We start from the raw sequence: 23,742 nt of genomic DNA on the forward strand, positions 1-23,742 counted from the left end.
CTCTTTCTCTTTTCCTCCTCTCTCTTTATCTGTCTCTCTTTCTCTTTTCCTCCCTATCTCTTTATCTGTCTCTCTTTCTCTTTTCCTCCCTCTCTCTTTATCTGTCTCTCCCTCTCTTTTCCTCCCTCTCTCTTTATCTGTCTCTTTCTCTTTTCCTCCCTCTCTCTTTATCTGTCTCTCTTTCTCTTTTCCTCCCTCTCTCTTTATCTGTCTCTCTCTTTCTCTTTTCCTCCCTCTCTCTTTATCTCTCTCTCTTTCTCTTTTCCTCCCTCTCTCTTTATCTGTCTCTCTCTTTCTCTTTTCCTCCCTCTCTCTTTATCTGTCTCTCTTTCTCTTTTCCTCCCTCTCTCTTTATCTGTCTCTCTCTTTCTCTTTCCTCCCTCTCTCTTTATCTGTCTCTCTTTCTCTTTTCCTCCCTCTCTCTTTATCTGTCTCTCTTTTCCTTTCTCTTTATCTGTCTCTCTTTCTCTTTTCCCTCTCTCTTTATCTCTCTCTCTTTCTCTTTTCCTCCCTTTATCTCTCTTTATCTCTCTCTTTTTCTCTTTTCCTCCCTCTCTCTTTATCTGTCTCTCTTTCTCTTTTCCTCCCTCTCTCTTTATCTGTCTCTCTCTTTCTCTTTTCCTCCCTCTCTCTTTATCTGTCTCTCTTTCTCTTTTCCTCCTTCTCTCTTTATCTTCTCTCCCTCTCTTTTCCTCCCTCTCTCTTTATCTGTCTCTCTTTTTCTCTTTTCCTCCTCTCTCTTTATCTGTCTCTCTTTCTCTTTTCCTCCCTCTCTCTTTATCTGTCTCTCTTTCTCTTTTCCTCCCTCTCTCTTTAATCTGTCTCTCTCTTTCTCTTTCCTCCCTCTCTCTTTATCTGTCTCTCTTTCTCTTTTCCTCCCTCTCTCTTTATCTGTCTCTCTTTCTCTTTTCCTCCCTCTCTCTTTATCTGTCTCTCCCTCTCTTTTCCTCCCTCTCTCTTTATCTGTCTCTTTCTCTTTTCCTCCCTCTCTCTTTATCTGTCTCTCTTTCTCTTTTCCTCCCTCTCTCTTTATCTGTCTCTCTCTTTCTCTTTTCCTCCCTCTCTCTTTATCTCTCTCTCTTTCTCTTTTCCTCCCTCTCTCTTTATCTGTCTCTCTCTTTCTCTTTTCTCCCTATCTCTTTATCTCCTTTCCTCTCCCTCTCTCTTTATCTGTCTCTCTCTTTCTCTTTTCCTCCCTCTCTCTTTATCTGTCTCTCTTTCTCTTTTCCTCCCTCTCTCTTTATCTGTCTCTCTCTTAATCTGTCTCTCTTTATCTTCTTCTCTTTCCTCCCTATCTCTTTATCTGTCTCTCTTTCTCTTTTCCTCCCTCTCTCTTTATCTGTCTCTCTCTTTTTCTCTTTTCCTCCCTCTCTCTTTATCTCTCTCTTTCTCTTTCCTCCCTCCTCTCTTTATCTCTCTTTCTCTTTTCCTCCCTATCTCTTTATCTGTCTCTCTCTTTCTCTTTCTCCCTATCTCTTTATCTGTCTTTTCCCTCTCTCTTTATCTGTCTCTCTTTCTCTTTTCCTCCCTCTTCTCTTTATCTGTCTCTCTTTTCTTTTCTCCCTTTCCTCCCTCTCTCTTTATCTGTCTCTCTCTTTCTCTTTTCCTCCCTCCCTATCTCTTTATCTGTCTCTCTTTCTCTTTTCCTCCCTCTCTCTTTATCTGTCTCTTTCTCTTTTCCTCCCTCTCTCTTTATCTGTCTCTCTTCTCTTTTCCTCCCTCTCTCTTTATCTGTCTCTCTTTCTGTTTTCCTCCCTCTCTCTCTATCTGTCTCTCTCTTTCTCTTTTCCTCCCTCTCTCTTTATCTGTCTCTCTTTCTCTTTTCCTCCCTCTCTCTTTATCTGTCTCTTTCTCTTTTCTTTTCTCCCTCTCTCTTTATCTGTCTCTTTCTCTTTTCCTCTCTCTTTATCTGTCTCTCTTTCTCTTTTCCTCCCTCTCTCTTTATCTGTCTCTCTTTCTCTTTTCCTCCCTCTCTCTCCTTTATCTGTCTCTCTTCTCTTTTCCTCCCTCTCTCTTTATCTCTCTCTTTCTCTTTTCCTCCCTCTCTCTTTATCTGTCTCTCTCTTTCTCTTTTCCTCCCTCTCTCTTTATCTGTCTCTCTCTTTCTCTTTTCCTCCCTCTCTCTTTATCTGTCTCTCTTTTCTGTTTTCCTCCTCCCTCTCTTTATCTGTCTCTCTCTTTTCTCTTTTCCTCCTCTCTCTTTATCTGTCTCTCTCTCTTTCTCTTTTCCTCCCTCTCTCTTTATCTCTTTTCCTCCCTCTCTCTTTCTCTTTTTATCCTCTCTTTCCTCCCTCTCTTTATCTCTCTCTTTCTCTTTTCCTCCCTCTCTCTTTATCTGTCTCTCTCTTCTCTTTCTCTTTTCCTCCCTCTCTCTTTATCTGTCTCTCTCTTTCTCTTTTTCCTCCTCTCTCTTTATCTGTCTCTCTTTCTCTTTTCCTCCCTCTCTCTTTATCTGTCTCTCTTTCTCTTTTCCTCCCTCTCTCTTTATCTGTCTCTCTTTCTCTTTTCCTCCCTCTCTCTTTATCTGTCTCTCTCTTTCTCTTTTCCTCCCTCTCTCTTTATCTCTCTCTCTTTCTCTTTTCCTCCCTCTCTCTTTATCTGTCTCTCTTTCTCTTTTCCTCCCTCTCTCTTTATCTGTCTCTCTCTTTCTTTTCCTCCTCCCTCTCTCTTTATCTGTCTCTCTTTCTCTTTTCCTCCCTCTCTCTTTATCTGTCTCTCTTTCTCTTTTCCTCCCTCTCTCTTTATCTGTCTCTCTCTTTCTCTTTTCCTCCCTCTCTCTTTATCTCTCTCTTTCTCTTTTCCTCCCTCTCTCTTTATCTGTCTCTCTCTTTCTCTTTGCCTCCCTCTCTCTTTATCTGTCTCTCTTTCTCTTTTCCTCCTCTCTCTTTATCTCTCTTTCTCTTTTCTCCCTCTCTCTCTCTCTTTCTCTTTTCCTCCCTCTCTCTTTATCTGTCTCTCTCTTTCTCTTTTTCCCCTCTCTTTATCTGTCTCTCTCTCTTTTCCTCCCTCTCTCTTTATCTGTCTCTCTTTCTCTTTCCTCCCTCTCTCTTTATCTGTCTCTCTTTCTCTTTTCCTCCCTCTCTCTTTATCTCTCTCTTTCTCTTTTCCTCCCTCTCTCTTTATCTGTCTCTCTTTCTCTTTTCTTCCCTCTCTCTTTATCTCTCTCTTTCTCTTTTCCTCCCTCTCTCTCTTTATCTGTCTTTTCTCTCTTCTCTTTATCTGTTTCCTCCCTCTCTCTTTATCTGTCTCTCTCTTTCTCTTTTCTCTTTTCTCCCTCTCTCTTTATCTGTCTCTCTTTCTCTTTTCCTCCCTCTCTCTTTATCTGTCTCTCTTTCTCTTTTCCTCCCTCTCTCTTTATCTGTCTCTCTTTCTCTTTTCTCTCCTCTCTCTTTATCTGTCTCTTTCTCTTTTCCTTCTCTCTTTATCTGTCTCTCTCTTTCTCTTTCCTCTCTCTCTTTATCTCTCTCTCTTCTTTTCCTCCCTCTCTCTTTATCTGTCTCTCTCTTTCTCTTTTCCTCCCTCTCTCTTTATCTGTCTCTCTTTATCTTCTCTCTTTCCTCTCCCTCTCTCTTTATCTGTCTCTCTCTTTCTCTTTTCCTCCCTCTCTCTTTATCTGTCTCTCTTTCTCTTTTCCTCCCTCTCTCTTTATCTGTCTCTCTTTCTCTTTTCCTCCCTCTCTCTCTTTATCTGTCTCTCTCTTTCTCTTTTCCTCCCTCTCTCTTTATCTGTCTCTCTTTCTCTTTTCCTCCCTCTCTCTTTATCTGTCTCTCTCTTTTCTTTTCCTCCCTCTCTCTTTATCTGTCTCTCTCTTTCTCTTTTCCTCCCTCTCTCTTTATCTGTCTCTCTCTTTCTCTTTTCCTCCCTCTCTCTTTATCTGTCTCTCTCTTTCTCTTTTCCTCCCTCTCTCTTTATCTGTCTCTCTCTTTCTCTTTTCCTCCCTCTCTCTTTATCTGTCTCTCTTTCTCTTTTCCTCCCTCTCTCTTTATCTGTCTCTCTCTCTTCTCTTTTTTCCCTCTCTCTTTATCTGTCTCTCTTTCTCTTTTCCTCCCTCTCTCTTTATCTGTCTCTCTTTTCTTTCCTCCTCCTTTATCTCTCTTTATCTCTCTCTCTCTCTTTCTCTTTTCCTCCTCTCTCTTTATCTGTCTCTCTCTTTCTCTTTTCCTCCCTCTCTCTTTATCTGTCTCTCTTTCTCTTTTCCTCCCTCTCTCTTTATCTCTCTCTTTCTCTTTTCCTCCCTCTCTCTTTATCTGTCTCTCTCTTTCTCTTTTCCTCCCTCTCTCTTTATCTGTCTCTCTTTCTCTTTTTTCCTCCCTATCTCTTTATCTGTCTCTTTATCTTTCTCCTTCTCTCTTTATTCTCTTTCTCTTTTCCTCCCTCTCTCTTTATCTGTCTCTCTCTTTCTCTTTTCCTCCCTCTCTCTTTATCTGTCTCTCTTTCTCTTTTCCTCCCTCTCTCTTTATCTCTCTCTCTTTCTCTTTTCCTCCCTCTCTCTTTATCTCTCTTCTTTCTCTTTTCCTCCCTCTCTCTTTATCTGTCTCTCTTTTCTTTCTTTATCTTTTCTCCCTCCCTCTCTCTTTATCTGTCTCTCTCTTTCTCTTTTCCTCCCAATCTCTTTATCTGTCTCTCTCTTTCTCTTTTCCTCCCTCTCTCTTTATCTGTCTCTCTCTTTCTCTTTTCCTCCCTCTCTCTTTATCTGTCTCTCTCTTTCTCTTTTCCTCCCTCTCTCTTTATCTGTCTCTCTTTCTCTTTTCCTCCCTTCCTTTATCTGTCTCTCTCTTTATCTGTCTCTCTCTTTCTCTTTTCCTCCCTCTCTCTTTATCTCTTTTCTCCCCTCTCTCTTTATCTGTCTCTCTCTTTCTCTTTTCTCCCTCTCTCTTTATCTGTCTCTCTCTTTCTCTTTTCCTCCCTCTCTCTTTATCTGTCTCTCTTTCTCTTTTCCTCCCTCTCTTTATCTGTCTCTCTCTTTCTCTTTTCTTCCCAATCTCTTTATCTGTCTCTCTCTTTCTCTTTTCCTCCCTCTCTCTTTATCTCTCTCTTTCTCTTTCCTCCCTCTCTCTTTATCTGTCTCTCTCTTCTCTTTCTCTTTTCTCTTTTTCTCTCTTTATCTGTCCCTCTCTTTATCTGTCTCTCTCTTTCTCTTTTCTTCCCTATCTCTTTATCTGTCTCTCTCTTTTTATCTCCCTCTCTCTTTATCTGTCTCTCTTTCTCTTTTCCTCCCTCTCTCTTTATCTGTCTCTCTTCTCTTTTCCTCCCTCTCTCTTTATCTGTCTCTCTCTTTCTCTTTTCTTCCCAATCTCTTTATCTGTCTCTCTCTTTCTCTTTTCCTCCCTCTCTCTTTATCTCTCTCTTTCTCTTTTCCTCCCTCTCTCTTTATCTGTCTCTCTCTTTCTTTCCTCCTCCCTCTCTTTATCTGTCTCTCTCTTTCTCTTTTCTTCCCAATCTCTTTATCTGTCTCTCTCTTTCTCTTTTCCTCCCAATCTCTTTATCTGTCTCTCTCTTTCTCTTTCTCCTCCCTCTCTCTTTATCTGTCTCTCTCTTTCTCTTTTCTTCCCAATCTCTTTATCTGTCTTCTCTTTTCTGTCTCTCTCTTTCCTCTCTCTTTATCTGTCTCTCTCTTTCTCTTTTCCTCCCTCTCTCTTTATCCTCTCTCTTTTCCTCCTCTCTTTTCTTTCTCTCTCTGTCTCTCTCTTTCTCTTTTCTTCCCAATCTCTTTATCTGTCTCTCTTCTCTCTTTTCTTCCCTCTCTCTTTATCTGTCTCTCTCTTTCTCTTTTCCTCCCTATCTCTTTATCTGTCTCTCTCTTTCTCTTTTCCTCCCTCTCTCTTTATCTGTCTCTCTCTTTCTCTTTTCTTCCCAATCTCTTTATCTGTCTCTCTCGCTCACATTTTTCTCTTTCAGTTTGCTGGAGACCTTAGGATTCTGATCAAGGCTTCATCTTACCATGTTTGATTTGACATGATATAGATGTATATTTACTAACACATTACATTACATGTTGGCAAACTAACTATAACTATAACTAACTCTAAGGCCACCATGTTTTTTATGTTGCGTAGTACTAGTTCAGCATTTTACGAAGTGGACCTTAAATATCTTTAACTTCAAGAAGTGTTTCTGTTCAACCACTACATTCGTCTTATATCATGTGTGTCAATAACAGTTTGTAACTTGTATTTGATTCTGCAGGTGTATAACAGAGTTTGTAAACCTAGGTAATGTCTCAGCTCTGCGTATGTTCAGAGTGTTGAGGGCATTGAAAACTATTTTCTGTAATTCCAGGTAAGACAGGATGGGTGTCGATGTGTCGTGGGTCCTATTTTTTATTTTATTTATCCTTTACTCCCCCTCCGTGGACAGGCTCTGTGAGTGGCGTTGTGGTTACTTCCTGGTTGAGTGCGTGCGTGGTGGTGGTGTTGTGGTGCTTTTGCGCGTGTGTTTTTGTCACTGGTGTTTGTTTGTGTGTGGTCCTTCCCCTGTTTACAGATATATAACAGAGTTTGTGGACCTGGGCAATGTCTCTGCGTTGAGAACATTCAGAGTTCTCCGAGCATTGAAAACTATCTCTGTCATACCAGGTGAGATTCAGTTTAAACACTAAGGCTGATGTTTATATCACACCCTTTTACTAATATTATTATTATCATTTTTATTATCATTTTTAAGCACTCCCAAAAAAAGAATTGGAAATAATTTTTGTTGAATTTATTTTTTCCTCCAAATGTATCAAAAATGGTACTGATACATTTTTGATAGGCTTTGCAGTCTACTCCAGGTTCCTCCAAAGTGTCTCTCTTCTGCCCCAGTAGAAGTCTCATCCTAAAGGCAGCTGTGATTCTCCTCGGAAATAGCTGTAAGCCACTGTCTATGTCTATTCATTGGAATGGGCAATAGCAGAAGCCCCACTAAAGAAAAGGACACTGACAGTAGCAGTATGATAGCACATCAATAGATTATCACCAGAGACAAAGTCAAATATATGTTGATTAATTAAGTGGATTCATTTTTCTTTAGCTGACCATAAGGAATAGCTTATAATTAACCAACCTTTCCTGATTCACTGTACTGCACACTTTGACAAAGACTGTTGAGACATCTACAGTATAGCTCATCCATAGTACTTTTATCATTGGAAAAAGCCTCCAGGCTCTTGCAAGGTTTTCGAAAGATGGAGATAATTATTCATATCCAAAAATAACTAGGTAATTGGATTGGAAGAGAGGGTACAATTAACTAAATACATTAACATGATTTATTACGTGGAAAAAAGGATGCAAATGAATGAATTTGACTCAATACGTCTGAGTTAAAGAAGAAACGTAGAGTATGTTGACGCTCAGCTGGGAACTGACATAGCTCTTACTGACATCCCACAGAATATACTTATTCATTATTGATGAAGACTGCCAAGCCTAGTTTGTGGACATATTTTATGCTGCATGATGCATTTGAGTGACTTGCTTTACAGTATTAGCCTGCTAAAAAGCTTTGGGTGATGAAAAATGGCATTGAAAACGTTTGTTTTGCCCGTTTCCGTTTGTTGTTTTGTTCATGTTAACTTTTCATTATAATGACCGACTTGAACAGAAAATAGAACACATATTTTCTGCTGGCATTCTAGAGCTTTCTAGAATGCTGATGGGGTGACTGAATGAGCCACTAACCTTTACTTGAGTCAACACATACAGTTCATACAGTACATACAGTATATGATATGGTGTATGAAGGATGGTAGTGCTTAAGTTGTAAATCGGAAGGTTCCAGAATAAAAATTGAGCGCGAGAGAGAGGTGACCTAGGGGGCTCTGCGGTACCACAGTGAATCAACAATAAATCACCTTGCTAATAAAGCAGTGCACACATATCATTGCTTTTGTGTAGTGCCGTAGAGCATCAGAGGAGAGGTGCTTACAGAAGTTGCACACATGAGTTTTTTTTACTTGGGCCTGGGAAGAATTTGACCTTTCACAAACACATTTCATTCAGTTCAGTCATTTTATATGACTTGGAGAGTTTAGCTGAATATTTTTTAATACCTCACAAATGATCGAAATTACAGTTTACTTTGATACTGACAAACTAAGAATCTGAGATCAATAGTTGATGAGCAGCTGACTCACCAGCGATGGCCGATGCGCTCGTGCCAAAAGCCTATCTCTTGTTTTACTTTGTAAAACAAAGTTTGCTCAATCGGCCTATTTGGAAGTTGATTGAATATTTTGGTAGCCTACAGTAGGATTCAACTCTTCTCTTTTAAGCAGGAGCCATTTGCTTTCCAACCTGTATTTTCCAACCGCGATTGTGTTTGAAATATTACGTAATGCTTGTTCCGGCTGCATGCTGTTCAATGACAGATTTGCAGCTCGTTCCCAGACTATATGCTTTGGGATTGAGCTATGTGAACGCAGTCCAAAACGAGGCAATTTTTGTAAACAGCTATTGGTCCTCTGTGACTAAATGATGGACCTACTTCTGGTGTAGTATTATAAATGATGGACCTACTTCTGGTGTAGTATTATAAATGATGGACCTACTTCTGGTGTAGTATTATTAATGATGGACCTACTTCTGGTGTAGTATTATAAATGATGGACCTACTTCTGGTGTAGTATTATACATGATGGACCTACTTCTGGTGTAGTATTATAAATGATGGACCTACTTCTGGTGTAGTATTATACATGATGGACCTACTTCTGGTGTAGTATTATACATGATGGACCTACTTCTGGTGTAGTATTATTAATGATGGACCTACTTCTGATGTAGTATTATACATGATGGACCTACTTCTGGTGTAGTATTATAAATGATGGACCTACTTCTGGTGTAGTATTATAAATGATGGACCTACTTCTGGTGTAGTATTATTAATGATGGACCTACTTCTGGTGTAGTATTATAAATGATGGACCTACTTCTGGTGTAGTATTATACATGATGGACCTACTTCTGGTGTAGTATTATAAATGATGGACCTACTTCTGGTGTAGTATTATACATGATGGACCTACTTCTGGTGTAGTATTATTAATGATGGACCTACTTCTGGTGTAGTATTATACATGATGGACCTACTTCTGGTGTAGTATTATACATGATGGACCTACTTCTGGTGTAGTATTATTAATGATGGACCTACTTCTGGTGTAGTATTATACATGATGGACCTACTTCTGGTGTAGTATTATACATGATGTCATGTCTTGTTATGTCTGTTCCTGTCCTTTCTCTTCATTCTCTCTCTCTGCTGGTCTTTTTAGGTTACCTTCTCTGTCTCTCATTCCTCAGCTGTTCTACATTTCCCCTAACTAGCTCATTCTCTCTTTCCCCACCTGTTCTCTCTTCCCCCTCTGATTAGGTCTCTATTTCTTTCTCTGTTCCTGCTACTTTCAGTGTCTGATTCTTATTTGTGTTTTTTGATGCCAGAAGCAAGCTGTCGTCTCGTTTGCTTCCACCTTGTCCTGTCCTGTCGGAGTCTGCCTGGCAGGAGAATCCTGCACTATACTAACGTTCTTTTGTTCCGCTGACAACGTTGGAAGAGGATTTATGCCATTCCTGTATTTTCATTAAAGAACTCTGTTTTCTGTTAAAACCGCTTTTGGGTCTTCACTCAAGTTCATAACAGAAGAATCAGACCAAGAATGGACCCAGCGGCTCCGGACCCTTTTCACTCCGCCGTCGAGATCCAGGGAGCGTTGCTAGGCAGACACGAGGAGGAATTGTCTGCTGCTCAACATGCCGTTGAGACCCTGGCCGTCCAAGTCTCCGACCTCACAAGACGGGTTCACCAACTCCACCTCGATCCACCGCCCACTTCCAGGGTTTCCGAGTCGCCAGAGCCCAGGATCAACAACCCGCCGTGTTACTCTGGGGAGCCCACTGAGTGCCGCTCATTCCTCACTCAGTGTGATGTGGTGTTCTCTCTCCAGCCCAACACTTACTCCAGGAGCGCAGCCCGCATCGCCTACGTCATTTCTCTCCTTACCGGACGGGCGCGTGAGTGGGGCACGGCAGTCTGGGAGGCGAGGGCTGAGTGTATTAACCAGTATCAGGACTTTAAGGAGGAGATGATACGGGTTTTTGACCGTTCTGTTTTTGGCGAGGAGGCTTCCCGGGCCCTGTCTTCCTATGTCAGGGGAATAGATCCATAACGGATTATTCTATTGAGTTTCGCACTCTCGCTGCCTCTAGTGACTGGAACGAGCCGGCTTTGCTCGCTCGTTTTCTGGAGGGTCTCCACGTCGAGGTTAAGGATGAGATCCTCTCCCGGGAGGTTCCTTCCAGTCTGGACTCCTTAATAGCTCTCGCTATTCGCATAGAGCGACGGTTTGATCTTCGTCGCCGAGCTCGTGGAAAGGAGCTCACGTTCTCCGTTGCTCCCCTCTCCACATCACTGCCACCTGCCGCATCACTGCCACCCTCCTCCGCCGGCTCGGATGCTGAGCCTATGCAGCTGGGGGTATTCGCATCTCGGCCAAGGAGAGGGAACGGAGAATCACCAATCGCCTCTGTCTCTACTGCGGTTCCGCTGGTCATTTTGTCACCTCATGTCCAGTAAAAGGCCAGAGCTCATCAGTAAGAGGAGGGCTACTGGTGAGCGCAACTACTCAGGCCTTTCCTTCTGGATCACGCACTACCTTTCCGGTCCATCTCCGCTGGCCCGGTTCATCTGCTTCCTGCAGTGCCTTGATAGACTCTGGGGCGGAGGGCTGTTTTATGGACGAGACCTGGGCTCGGGAACATGACATTCCTCTCAGACAGTTGGGGAGCCCAGGGCCTTGTTCGCTTTAGATGGTAGTTCTCTCCCCAAGATTCAGCGTGAGACGCTGCCTTTAACCCTCACTGTCTCTGGTAATCATAGCGAAACCATTTCTTTTTTAATTTTTCGTTCACCTTTTACACCTGTTGTTTTGGGTCATCCCTGGCTAGTGCGCCATAACCCTTCTATTAATTGGTCTAGTAATACTATCCTATCCTGGAATGTTTCTTGTCATGTAACCTGTTTAATGTCTGCTATCCCTCCTGTTTCCTCTGTCTCTTCTTCACAGGAGGAGCCTGGCGATTTGACAGGGGTGCCGGAGGAGTATCACGATCTGCGCACGGTGTTCAGTCGTTCCAAGGCCACTTCTCTCCCTCCACACCGGTCGTATGACTGTAGTATTGATCTCCTTCCGGGAACTACTCCCCCCCGGGGTAGATTATACTCTCTGTCGGCTCCCGAACGTAAGGCTCTCGAGGATTATTTGTCGGTTTCGCTCGACGCCGGTACCATAGTCTCCTCCTCCTCCCCCGCCGGAGCTGGGTTTTTTTTTTTGTTCAGAAGAAGGACGGGTCCCTGCGCCCATGCGTGGATTATCGAGGGCTGAATGACATAACTGTTAAGAATCGTTATCCGCTTCCTCTTATGTCTTCAGCCTTCGAGATCCTGCAGGGAGCCAGGTTTTTCACCAAATTGGACCTTCGTAACGCCTACCATCTCGTGCGCATCAGGGAGGGGGACGAGTGGAAGACGGCGTTTAACACTCCGTTAGGGCACTTTGAATACCGGGTTCTTCCTTTCGGCCTCGTTAACGCTCCAGCTGTCTTTCAGGCACTAGTTAACGACGTCCTGAGAGACATGCTGAACATTTTTGTTTTCGTTTACATGGACGATATCCTGATTTTTTCACCGTCTCTCTCGATTCATGTTCAGCACGTGCGACGCGTCCTCCAGCGCCTTTTGGAGAACTGTCTTTATGTGAAGGCTGAGAAGTGCACTTTTCATGCCGCCTCTGTCCCTTTCTCGGTTCCGTTATTTCCGCTGAGGGCATTAAGATGGATCCCGCTAAGGTCCAGGCTGTCATTGATTGGCCCGTTCCTAAGTCACGCGTCGAGCTGCAGCGCTTTCTGGGCTTCGCTAATTTCTACCGTCGTTTCATCCGTAATTTCGGTCAGGTGGCAGCTCCTCTCACAGCCCTTACTTCTGTTAAGACGTGCTTTAAGTGGTCCGTTTCCGCCCAGGGAGCTTTTGATCTTCTTAAGAATCGTTTTACATCCGCACCTATTCTTGTTACACCTGACATCTCTAGACAGTTTGTTGTTGAGGTTGACGCGTCAGAGGTGGGCGTGGGAGCCATTCTTTCTCAGCGCTCTCTCTCTGACGGCAAGGTCCATCCTTGCGCGTTTTTCTCTCATCGCTTATCGCCGTCAGAACGTAACTATGATGTTGGTAATCGCGAACTGCTCGCCATCCGCTTAGCCCTAGGCGAATGGCGACAGTGGTTGGAGGGGGCGACCGTTCCTTTTGTCGTTTGGACTGACCATAGGAACCTTGAGTACATCCGTTCAGCCAAACGACTTAATGCGCATCAGGCTCGTTGGGCTCTGTTTTTCGCTCGTTTCGAGTTTGTTATTTCTTATCGTCCGGGCTCAAAAAACACCAAACCTGATGCTTTATCTCGTCTCTTCAGTTCTTCTGAGGTCTCCACCGACCCCGATGGGATTCTCCCTGAGGGGCGTGTTGTCGGGTTGACTGTCTGGGGAATTGAGAGGCAGGTAAAGCAAGCACTCGCTCACACTCCGTCGCCGCGAGCTTGTCCTAGGAACCTTCTGTTCGTTCCCGTTCCTACTCGTCCGGCCGTTCTTCAGTGGGCCCACTCTGCCAAGTTAGCCGGCCACCCCGGCGTTCGGGGTACGCTCGCTTCCATTCGCCAGCGTTTCTGGTGGCCCACTCGGGAACGTGACGCGCGTCGATTTGTCGCCGCTTGTTCGGTCTGCGCGCAGACTAAATCTGGGAACTCTCCTCCTGCCGGCCGTCTCAGACCGCTTCCCATTCCCTCTCGACCGTGGTCTCACATCGCTTTAGATTTTGTCACCGGACTGCCTTCATCAGCGGGGAGGACAGTTATTCTTACGGTTGTCGATAGATTCTCTAAGGCGGCTCATTTCATTCCTCTCGATAAGCTCCCTTCTGCTAAGGAGACGGCTCAGATCATTATCGAGAATGTTTTCCGAATTCATGGCCTTCCGTCTGACGTCGTTTCCGACAGAGGTCCGCAGTTCACGTCTCAATTTTGGAGGGAGTTTTGCCGTTTGATTGGGGCTTCCGTCAGTCTCTCGTCCGGCTTTCATCCCCAGTCTAACGGTCAAGCCGAACGGGCCAATCAGACTGTTGGTCGCATTTTACGCAGTCTTTCTTTTCGTAACCCTGCGTCTTGGTCAGAACAGCTCCCCTGGGCAGAGTACGCCCACAACTCGCTTCCCTCGTCTGCTACCGGTCTATCCCCTTTTCAGTGTAGCCTCGGGTACCAGCCTCCGCTGTTCTCATCTCAGCTCGCCGAGTCCTGCGTCCCCTCCGCTCAGGCTTTTGTCCAGCGTTGCGAGCGCACCTGGAAGGGTCAGGTCGGCACTTTGCCGTAATAGGGCGCAGACTGTGAGGGCCGCTAATAAGCGTAGGACCAAGAGTCCTAGATATTGTTGCGGTCAGAGAGTATGGCTCTCCACTCAGAACCTTCCCCTTAAGACAGCTTCTCGCAAGTTGGCCCCGCGGTTCATTGGTCCGTTCCGTATTTCCCAGGTCATTAATCCTGTCGCAGTGCGACTTCTTCTCCCGCGCTATCTTCGTCGCGTTCACCCGGTCTTCCATGTCTCCTGTGTTAAGCCCGTTCTTCGCGCCCCCGCTCGTCCCTCCCCCATCCTTGTCGAGGGCGCACCCATCTACAGGGTTCGTAAGATTTTGGACATGCGCCCTCGGGGCCGTGGTCATCAGTACCTAGTGGATTGGGAGGGTACGGTCCTGAGGAGAGGAGTTGGGTTCCCTCTCGGGACGTGCTGGACCGTTCGCTGATCGATGATTTCCTCCTTTGCCGCCAGGTTTCCTCCTCGAGTGCGCCAGGAGGCGCTCGGTGAGTGGGGGGTACTGTCATGTCTTGTTATGTCTGTTCCTGTCCTTTCTCTTCATTTCTCTCTCTGCTGGTCTTTTTAGGTTACCTTCTCTGTCTCTCATTCCTCAGCTGTTCTACATTTCCCCTAACTAGCTCATTCTCTCTTTCCCCACCTGTTCTCTCTTCCCCCTCTGATTAGGTCTCTATTTCTTTCTCTGTTCCTGCTACTTTCAGTGTCTGATTCTTATTTGTGTTTTTTGATGCCAGAAGCAAGCTGTCGTCTCGTTTGCTTCCACCTTGTCCTGTCCTGTCGGAGTCTGCCTGGCAGGAGAATCCTGCACTATACTAACGTTCTTTTGTTCCGCTGACAACGTTGGAAGAGGATTTATGCCATTCCTGTATTTTCATTAAAGAACTCTGTTTTCTGTTAAAACCGCTTTTGGGTCTTCACTCAAGTTCATAACACATGATGGACCTACTTCTGGTGTAGTATTATACATGATGGACCTACTTCTGGTGTAGTATTATACATGATGGACCTACTTCTGGTGTAGTATTATAAATGATGGACCTACTTCTGGTGTAGTATTATACATGATGGACCTACTTCTGGTGTAGTATTATACATGATGGACCTACTTCTGGTGTAGTATTATACATGATGGACCTACTTCTGGTGTAGTATTATAAATGATGGACCTACTTCTGGTGTAGTATTATTAATGATGGACCTACTTCTGGTGTAGTATTATACATGATGGACCTACTTCTGGTGTAGTATTATAAATGATGGACCTACTTCTGGTGTAGTATTATACATGATGGACCTACTTCTGGTGTAGTATTATAAATGATGGACCTACTTCTGGTGTAGTATTATACATGATGGACCTACTTCTGGTGTAGTATTATACATGATGGACCTACTTCTGGTGTAGTATTATAAATGATGGACCTACTTCTGGTGTAGTATTATAAATGATGGACCTACTTCTGGTGTAGTATTATACATGATGGACCTACTTCTGGTGTAGTATTATACATGATGGACCTACTTCTGGTGTAGTATTATACATGATGGACCTACTTCTGGTGTAGTATTATACATGATGGACCTACTTCTGGTGTAGTATTATAAATGATGGACCTACTTCTGGTGTAGTATTATAAATGATGGACCTACTTCTGGTGTAGTATTATACATGATGGACCTACTTCTGGTGTAGTATTATACATGATGGACCTACTTCTGGTGTAGTATTATACATGATGGACCTACTTCTGGTGTAGTATTATAAATGATGGACCTACTTCTGGTGTAGTATTATTAATGATGGACCTACTTCTGGTGTAGTATTATAAATGATGGACCTACTTCTGGTGTAGTATTATAAATGATGAACCTACTTCTGGTGTAGTATTATAAATGATGGACCTACTTCTGGTGTAGTATTATACATGATTGACCTACTTCTGGTGTAGTATTATACATGATGGACCTACTTCTGGTGTAGTATTATAAATGATGGACCTACTTCTGGTGTAGTATTATACATGATGGACCTACTTCTGGTGTAGTATTATTAATGATGGACCTACTTCTGGTGTAGTATTATACATGATGGACCTACTTCTGGTGTAGTATTATACATGATGGACCTACTTCTGGTGTAGTATTATACATGATGGACCTACTTCTGGTGTAGTATTATACATGATGGACCTCCTTACATTTACATTTAAGTCATTTAGCAGACGCTCTTATCCAGAGCGACTTACATGTACAAGCTGATTGACCCGGTCTCCCATCACACAGCTCAAATAACACCAAGCAAAACATCACAAGAACGACAGATACCAGTGTTCCAGCTAAGAGTGTATGTGTGTTTGGTGGTTTGGGCAGAGATCTGATGAATCAAAATCAAGATGAGTCACATGACTATTACACAACCAGGAAGACTATATATATATATATATAAAACACACAAATACAATTCTCTCCCTGACTCTCTCTCTCCCTCCCTCCCTATCAACCTTCAACTCAAGGGGCTTCACTGGCATGGGAAACACTTCTGGTGTAGTATTATACATGATGGACCTACTTCTGGTGTAGTATTATACATGATGGACCTACTTCTGGTGTAGTATTATACATGATGGACCTACTTCTGGTGTAGTATTATACATGATGGACCTACTTCTGGTGTAGTATTATACATGATGGACCTACTTCTGGTGTAGTATTATACATGATGGACCTACTTCTGGTGTAGTATTATACATGATGGACCTACTTCTGGTGTAGTATTATACATGATGGACCTACTTCTGGTGTAGTATTATACATGATGGACCTACTTCTGGTGTAGTATTATACATGATGGACCTACTTCTGGTGTAGTATTATAAATGATGGACCTACTTCTGGTGTAGTATTATAAATGATGGACCTACTTCTGGTGTAGTATTATACATGACGGACCTACTTCTGGTGTAGTATTATAAATGATGGACCTACTTCTGGTGTAGTATTATACATGATGGACCTACTTCTGGTGTAGTATTATAAATGATGGACCTACTTCTGGTGCAGTATTATAAATGATGGACCTACTTCTGGTGTAGTATTATACATGACGGACCTACTTCTGGTGTAGTATTATAAATGATGGACCTACTTCTGGTGTAGTATTATACATGATGGACCTACTTCTGGTGTAGTATTATACATGATGGACCTACTTCTGGTGTAGTATTATAAATGATGGACCTACTTCTGGTGTAGTATTATACATGACGGACCTACTTCTGGTGTAGTATTATACATGATGGACCTACTTCTGGTGTAGTATTATACATGATGGACCTACTTCTGGTGTAGTATTATTAATGATGGACCTACTTCTGGTGTAGTATTATACATGATGGACCTACTTCTGGTGTAGTATTATAAATGATGGACCTACTTCTGGTGTAGTATTATACATGATGGACCTACTTCTGGTGTAGTATTATACATGATGGACCTACTTCTGGTGTAGTATTATACATGATGGACCTACTTCTGGTGTAGTATTATACATGATGGACCTACTTCTGGTGTAGTATTATACATGATGGACCTACTTCTGGTGTAGTATTATACATGATGGATCTACTTCTGGTGTAGTATTATTAATGATGGATCTACTTCTGGTGTAGTATTATAAATGATGGACCTACTTCTGGTGTAGTATTATACATGATGGACCTACTTCTGGTGTAGTATTATACATGATGGACCTACTTCTGGTGTAGTATTATAAATGATGGACCTACTTCTGGTGTAGTATTATACATGATGGACCTACTTCTGGTGTATTATTATAAATGATGGACCTACTTCTGGTGTAGTATTATACATGATGGACCTACTTCTGGTGTAGTATTATAAATGATGGACCTACTTCTGGTGTAGTATTATAAATGATGGACCTACTTCTGGTGTAGTATTATAAATGATGGACCTACTTCTGGTGTAGTATTATAAATGATGGACCTGGTGTAGTATTATACATTCTGGTGTAGTATTATAAATGATGGACCTACTTCTGGTGTAGTATTATACATGATGGACCTACTTCTGGTGTAGTATTATACATGATGGACCTACTTCTGGTGTAGTATTATAAATGATGGACCTACTTCTGGTGTAGTATTATACATGACGGACCTACTTCTGGTGTAGTATTATACATGATGGACCTTCTTCTGGTGTAGTATTATACATGATGGACCTACTTCTGGTGTAGTATTATTAATGATGGACCTACTTCTGGTGTAGTATTTTAAATGATGCCATTCCTTTCTGAACAGACAGCAGTTATTCTATAACTCTGGCAAATGTATTTCAATATACATACAGTATATGATATGGTATATGAAGGATGGTAGTGCTTAAGTTGTAAATCGGGAGATGCCAGAACAGAAAGTGAGCGCGGGAGAGGGGTTCTGCTTCCGCGGCTATGATTCTATAAGGAAATAAATGATGAAGTACAACCCTGGAGAGATGAGAGGTGCAGGCTCATGTCTAGCAGAGAGAGGGAGAGCGATCATAGAGAGTAAATGTCATTCTAGTTCTGAGAGATACAGGCGCTCTTCAGTCTTTCACCCCATCAACGGCCACACATTGGTCTCAAGCATAGGCTATAATGTTGCACAAACCATTAACCCGAGCCGGCCCAACTTAGAATATCAGGTGTGGGCTGAAAATCTACATTTTCACATGATGTTGTTTTCCGGGGGCAGGAGAATTAATGAGGAGGCAACTCGAATGAACACTGATTGCTTTTGTTAGAATTTTTACTTTGCAAACAGTGATTTTTTCTCTCTCGCGTAGAGGTGCCGGTGTTGTGCCGAAAATCTCCCCCCTGCCAGATTCCCCCCCTTCTAATTTCCTTAATTTTGTAGCTAGAGTCAAATACTTTCTGTGGCACACAACAGAGTCAAACAGTTTCTATAGAACAAACTTCACATCAGGATAGGCGACTGAAATGAATAATTATTGTATGTGTGTTATATTAAACATAGAGGAGGGAGTAAAATGTTGGCAAGCAATAAACATTTCAGAACAACTATGGCTGAATTACTATCCTTACACTTTCAAAAATACTAGTTCAATAAGACATGGGAGAGATGACCAATTTTGGCAAAGAGATTTATTTATAGACTAATACAAAATCTGTAGCGGATTTATGTGCGACATGGGCAACCGCCCAGAACGGCATCTTGCCAAGGGTGGGGGCAGGCGCGGGCACTGATGGAGGGGTTCGCCCAGGGGCCATACAAGCTAGAACCGCCACAAACACTTGAAACAAATAGCCAAACCGAAAACTACAGACAAAAATGCTTTCTGCTACTAAGATCAGTGAAATGTAAACTAAACTGTCAACGGAGTGAAGAGCAGAAATCTCAACTAGAAAGCAAGTCGCAACAATGAAGAACGTGAAGGGGGGAGAATTCTGGCGGGGGGAGATTTTCCCCTGATCCTGGATGGTCAGCTATGGTTCTGGTCCCCAGCTGGCAAAGCTCGGCAAAACTGGTTGAAGTGACATCATGGTGACATAATGATGAAATTACATAATGATGAACCGTTGATGATGAACCGAGTTATTTTTCTTCTCACAGAAAAGACAAACTGTGGGTTTCTCCCATTTTGACGGACATATTTCCTTGGGAATCTGTTGTATTGACAACTCATGAGAAGTAAAAACAGGGAGGTGTCAAAAAGAAAAAGGGATTACTCTCTAAATCCTGTCCGGATTATAGTCAATAAATGTCAATCCTTGATGTTTATAATGTATAACATGTTTATAATGTATAAGGTAAATTCACTCTGTAGTGTCACTGAAAATATAGAAGAGATTGTTTCTTATTATTTCAACAATATATTGATTAGTTGCATGACACCTCACTAATGGTACATTTTTCCGTCACTAGTCAGCTTCCTAGAGGTTTAAGTTACGTTGGGACCATATTATACAAGAAGAGGCGTAGGCCAAGCCTGCAGAGGGACAACAGAAGCCCTTCAGGGCTTTCAGTTCCATGTGTGAGAAACATTCTGTTTCTGGAAATGTTTGGAATCCTCTTGCATTCTATGGATTAATTGCTTCAGCCACTGGGGGTTCTGCCTGAAGATGTTGCCTGTCCTGAAGGGAAGAGCTGTGGGTGAGACTGTAGGGTTGGGGTAAGATGAGGTAAGAGTCTGGCTGTAGTAGGGTTGGGGTAAGAGTCTGGCTGTAGTAGGGTTGGGGTAAGAGTCTGGCTGTAGTAGGGTTGGGGTAAGATGAGGAGAGAGTCTGGCTGTATTAGGGTTGGGGTAAGATGAGGGGAGAGTCTGACTGTAGTAGGGTTGGGGTAAGAGTCTGACTGTAGTACATTTACATTTACATTTAAGTCATTTGGCAGACGCTCTTATCCAGAGCGACTTACAAATTGGTGAATTCACCTTATGACATCCAGTGGAACAGCCACTTTACAATAGTGCATCTAAATCATTTAAGGGGGGGGGTGAGAAGGATTACTTTATCCTATCCTAGGTATTCCTTAAAGAGGTGGGGTTTCAGGTGTCTCCGGAAGGTGGTGATTGACTCCGCTGTCCTGGCGTCGTGAGGGAGTTTGTTCCACCATTGGGGGGCCAGAGCAGCGAACAGTTTTGACTGGGCTGAGCGGGAACTGTACTTCCTCAGTGGTAGGGGAGGCGAGCAGGCCAGAGGTGGATGAACGCAGTGCCCTTGTTTGGGTGTAGGGCCTGATCAGAGCCTGGAGGTACTGCGGTGCCGTTCCCCTCACAGCTCCGTAGGCAAGCACCATGGTCTTGTAACGGATGCGAGCTTCAACTGGAAGCCAGTGGAGAGAGCGGAGGAGCGGGGTGACGTGAGAGAACTTGGGAAGGTTGAACACCAGACGGGCTGCGGCGTTCTGGATGAGTTGTAGGGGTTTAATGGCACAGGCAGGGAGCCCAGCCAACAGCGAGTTGCAGTAATCCAGACGGGAGATGACAAGTGCCTGGATTAGGACCTGCGCCGCTTCCTGTGTGAGGCAGGGTCGTACTCTGCGGATGTTGTAGAGCATGAACCTACAGGAATGGGTTGGGGTAAGAGTCTGGCTGTAGTAGGGTTGGGGTATGAGTCTGACTGTAGTAGGGTAGTAGGGTTGGGGTAAGATGAGGTGAGAGTCTGGCTGTAGCAGGGTTAGGTGTAAGGGTCTGGCTGTAGTAGGGTTGGGGTAAGATGAGGAGAGTCTGGCTGTAGTAGGGTTGGGGTAAGAGTCTGGCTGTAGTAGGGTTGGGGTAAGAGTCTGGCTGTATTAGGGTTGGGGTAAGAGTCTGGCTATAGTAGGGTTGGGGTAAGAGTCTGACTGTAGTAGGGTTGGGGTAAGATGAGATGAGAGTCTGGCTGTAGCAGGGTTGGGGTAAGAGTCTGGCTGTAGCAGGGTTGGAGTAAGAGTCTGGCTGTAGCAGGGTTGGGGTAAGATGAGGTAAGAGTCTGGCTGTAGTAGGGTTGGGGTAAGAGTCTGGCTGTAGCAGGGTTGGGGTAAGAGTCTGGCTATAGTAGGGTTGGGGTAAGAGTCTGACTGTAGTAGGGTTGGGGTAAGATGAGATGAGAGTCTGGCTGTAGCAGGGTTGGGGTAAGAGTCTGGCTGTAGCAGGGTTGGGGTAAGATGAGGTGAGAGTCTGGCTGTAAGGTTAGGGTAAGAGTCTGGCTGTAGTAGGGTTGGGGTAAGATGAGGTGAGAGTCTGGCTGTAGGGTTAGGGTAAGAGTCTGGCTGTAGCAGGGTTGGGGTAATAGTCTGACTGTAGTAGGGTTGGGGTAAGAGTCTGGCTGTAGCAGGGTTGGGGTAACAGTCTGGCTGTAGTAGAGTTGGGGTAAGAGTCTGGCTGTAGTAGGGTTGGGGTAAGATTCTGGCTGTAGTAGGGTTGGGGTAAGAGTCTGGCTGTAGCAGGGTTGGGGTAAGAGTCTGGCTGTAGTAGGGTTGGGGTAAGATGAGGAGAGAGTCTGGCTGTAGTAGGGTTGGGGTAAGAGTCTGGCTGTAGTAGAGTTGGGTAAGAGTCTGGCTGTAGTAGAGTTGGGGTAAGAGTCTGGCTGTATTAGGGTTGGGGTAAGAGTCTGACTGTAGTAGGGTTGGGGTAAGAGTCTGGCTGTAGTAGGGTTGGGGTAAGAGTCTGGCTGTAGTAGGGTTGGGGTAAGAGTCTGGCTGTATTAGGGTTGGGGTAAGATGAGGAGAGAGTCTGGCTGTATTAGGGTTGGGGTAAGATGGGGAGAGTCTGACTGTAGTAGGGTTGGGGTAAGAGTCTGACTGTAGTACATTTACATTTACATTTAAGTCATTTGGCAGACGCTCTTATCCAGAGCGACTTACAAATTGGTGAATTCACCTTATGACATCCAGTGGAACAGCCACTTTACAATAGTGCATCTAAATCATTTAAGGGGGGTGAGAAGGATTACTTTATCCTATCCTAGGTATTCCTTAAAGAGGTGGGGTTTCAGGTGTCTCCGGAAGGTGGTGATTGACTCCGCTGTCCTGGCGTCGTGAGGGAGTTTGTTCCACCATTGGGGGCCAGAGCAGCGAACAGTTTTGACTGGGCTGAGCGGGAACTGTACTTCCTCAGTGGTAGGGAGGCGAACAGGCCAGAGGTGGATGAACGCAGTGCCCTTGTTTGGGTGTAGGGCCTGATCAGAGCCTGGAGGTACTGCGGTGCCGTTCCCCTCACAGCTCCGTAGGCAAGCACCATGGTCTTGTAACGGATGCGAGCTTCAACTGGAAGCCAGTGGAGAGAGCGGAGGAGCGGGGTGACGTGAGAGAACTTGGGAAGGTTGAACACCAGACGGGCTGCGGCGTTCTGGATGAGTTGTAGGGGTTTAATGGCACAGGCAGGGAGCCCAGCCAACAGCGAGTTGCAGTAATCCAGACGGGAGATGACAAGTGCCTGGATTAGGACCTGCGCCGCTTCCTGTGTGAGGCAGGGTCGTACTCTGCGGATGTTGTAGAGCATGAACCTACAGGAATGGGTTGGGGTAAGAGTCTGGCTGTAGTAGGGTTGGGGTATGAGTCTGACTGTAGTAGGGTAGTAGGGTTGGGGTAAGATGAGGTGAGAGTCTGGCTGTAGCAGGGTTAGGTGTAAGGGTCTGGCTGTAGTAGGGTTGGGGTAAGATGAGGAGAGTCTGGCTGTAGTAGGGTTGGGGTAAGAGTCTGGCTGTAGTAGGGTTGGGGTAAGAGTCTGGCTGTAGTAGGTAAGATAAGGTAAGAGTATGGCTGTAGTAGGTAAGAGTCTGGCTGTAGTAGGGTTGGGGTAAGCTGAGGTAAGAGTCTGGCTGTAGTAGGGTTGGGGTAAGAGTCTGGCTGTAGTAGGGTTGGGGTAAGATGAGGGGAGAGTCTGGCTGTAGTAGGGTTGGGGTAAGATGAGGAGAGAGTCTGGCTGTATTAGGGTTGGGGTAAGATGAGGGGAGAGTCTGACTGTAGTAGGGTTGGGGTAAGAGTCTGACTGTAGTACATTTACATTTACATTTAAGTCATTTGGCAGACGCTCTTATCCAGAGCGACTTACAAATTGGTGAATTCACCTTATGACATCCAGTGGAACAGCCACTTTACAATAGTGCATCTAAATCATTTAAGGGGGGGGGTGAGAAGGATTACTTTATCCTATCCTAGGTATTCCTTAAAGAGGTGGGGTTTCAGGTGTCTCCGGAAGGTGGTGATTGACTCCGCTGTCCTGGCGTCGTGAGGGAGTTTGTTCCACCATTGGGGGCCAGAGCAGCGAACAGTTTTGACTGGGCTGAGCGGGAACTGTACTTCCTCAGTGGTAGGGAGGCGAGCAGGCCAGAGGTGGATGAACGCAGTGCCCTTGTTTGGGTGTAGGGCCTGATCAGAGCCTGGAGGTACTGCGGTGCCGTTCCCCTCACAGCTCCGTAGGCAAGCACCATGGTCTTGTAACGGATGCGAGCTTCAACTGGAAGCCAGTGGAGAGAGCGGAGGAGCGGGGTGACGTGAGAGAACTTGGGAAGGTTGAACACCAGACGGGCTGCGGCGTTCTGGATGAGTTGTAGGGGTTTAATGGCACAGGCAGGGAGCCCAGCCAACAGCGAGTTGCAGTAATCCAGACGGGAGATGACAAGTGCCTGGATTAGGACCTGCGCCGCTTCCTGTGTGAGGCAGGGTCGTACTCTGCGGATGTTGTAGAGCATGAACCTACAGGAATGGGTTGGGGTAAGAGTCTGGCTGTAGTAGGGTTGGGGTATGAGTCTGACTGTAGTAGGGTAGTAGGGTTGGGGTAAGATGAGGTGAGAGTCTGGCTGTAGCAGGGTTAGGTGTAAGGGTCTGGCTGTAGTAGGGTTGGG

The 23,742-nt window shown here is 44.6% G+C and overlaps 1 protein-coding gene across 1 annotated transcript in view; it reads left to right on the forward strand.

Annotated features, from left to right (window-relative positions):
- Positions 1-23,742, forward strand: part of LOC135503979 (sodium channel protein type 8 subunit alpha-like) — a 127,907-nt gene that overhangs the window by 23,597 nt on the left and 80,568 nt on the right. Inside the window, exon 6 of the mRNA XM_064922192.1 lies at positions 6,484-6,575. Within this exon, the coding sequence (XP_064778264.1) occupies positions 6,484-6,575 (92 nt within the window). The remainder of the gene's footprint in view (positions 1-6,483; positions 6,576-23,742) is intronic.

This window comes from Oncorhynchus masou, chromosome 18 (assembly GCF_036934945.1).
Source record: "Oncorhynchus masou masou isolate Uvic2021 chromosome 18, UVic_Omas_1.1, whole genome shotgun sequence".
In the NCBI taxonomy this organism is placed as follows: domain Eukaryota; kingdom Metazoa; phylum Chordata; class Actinopteri; order Salmoniformes; family Salmonidae; genus Oncorhynchus; species Oncorhynchus masou.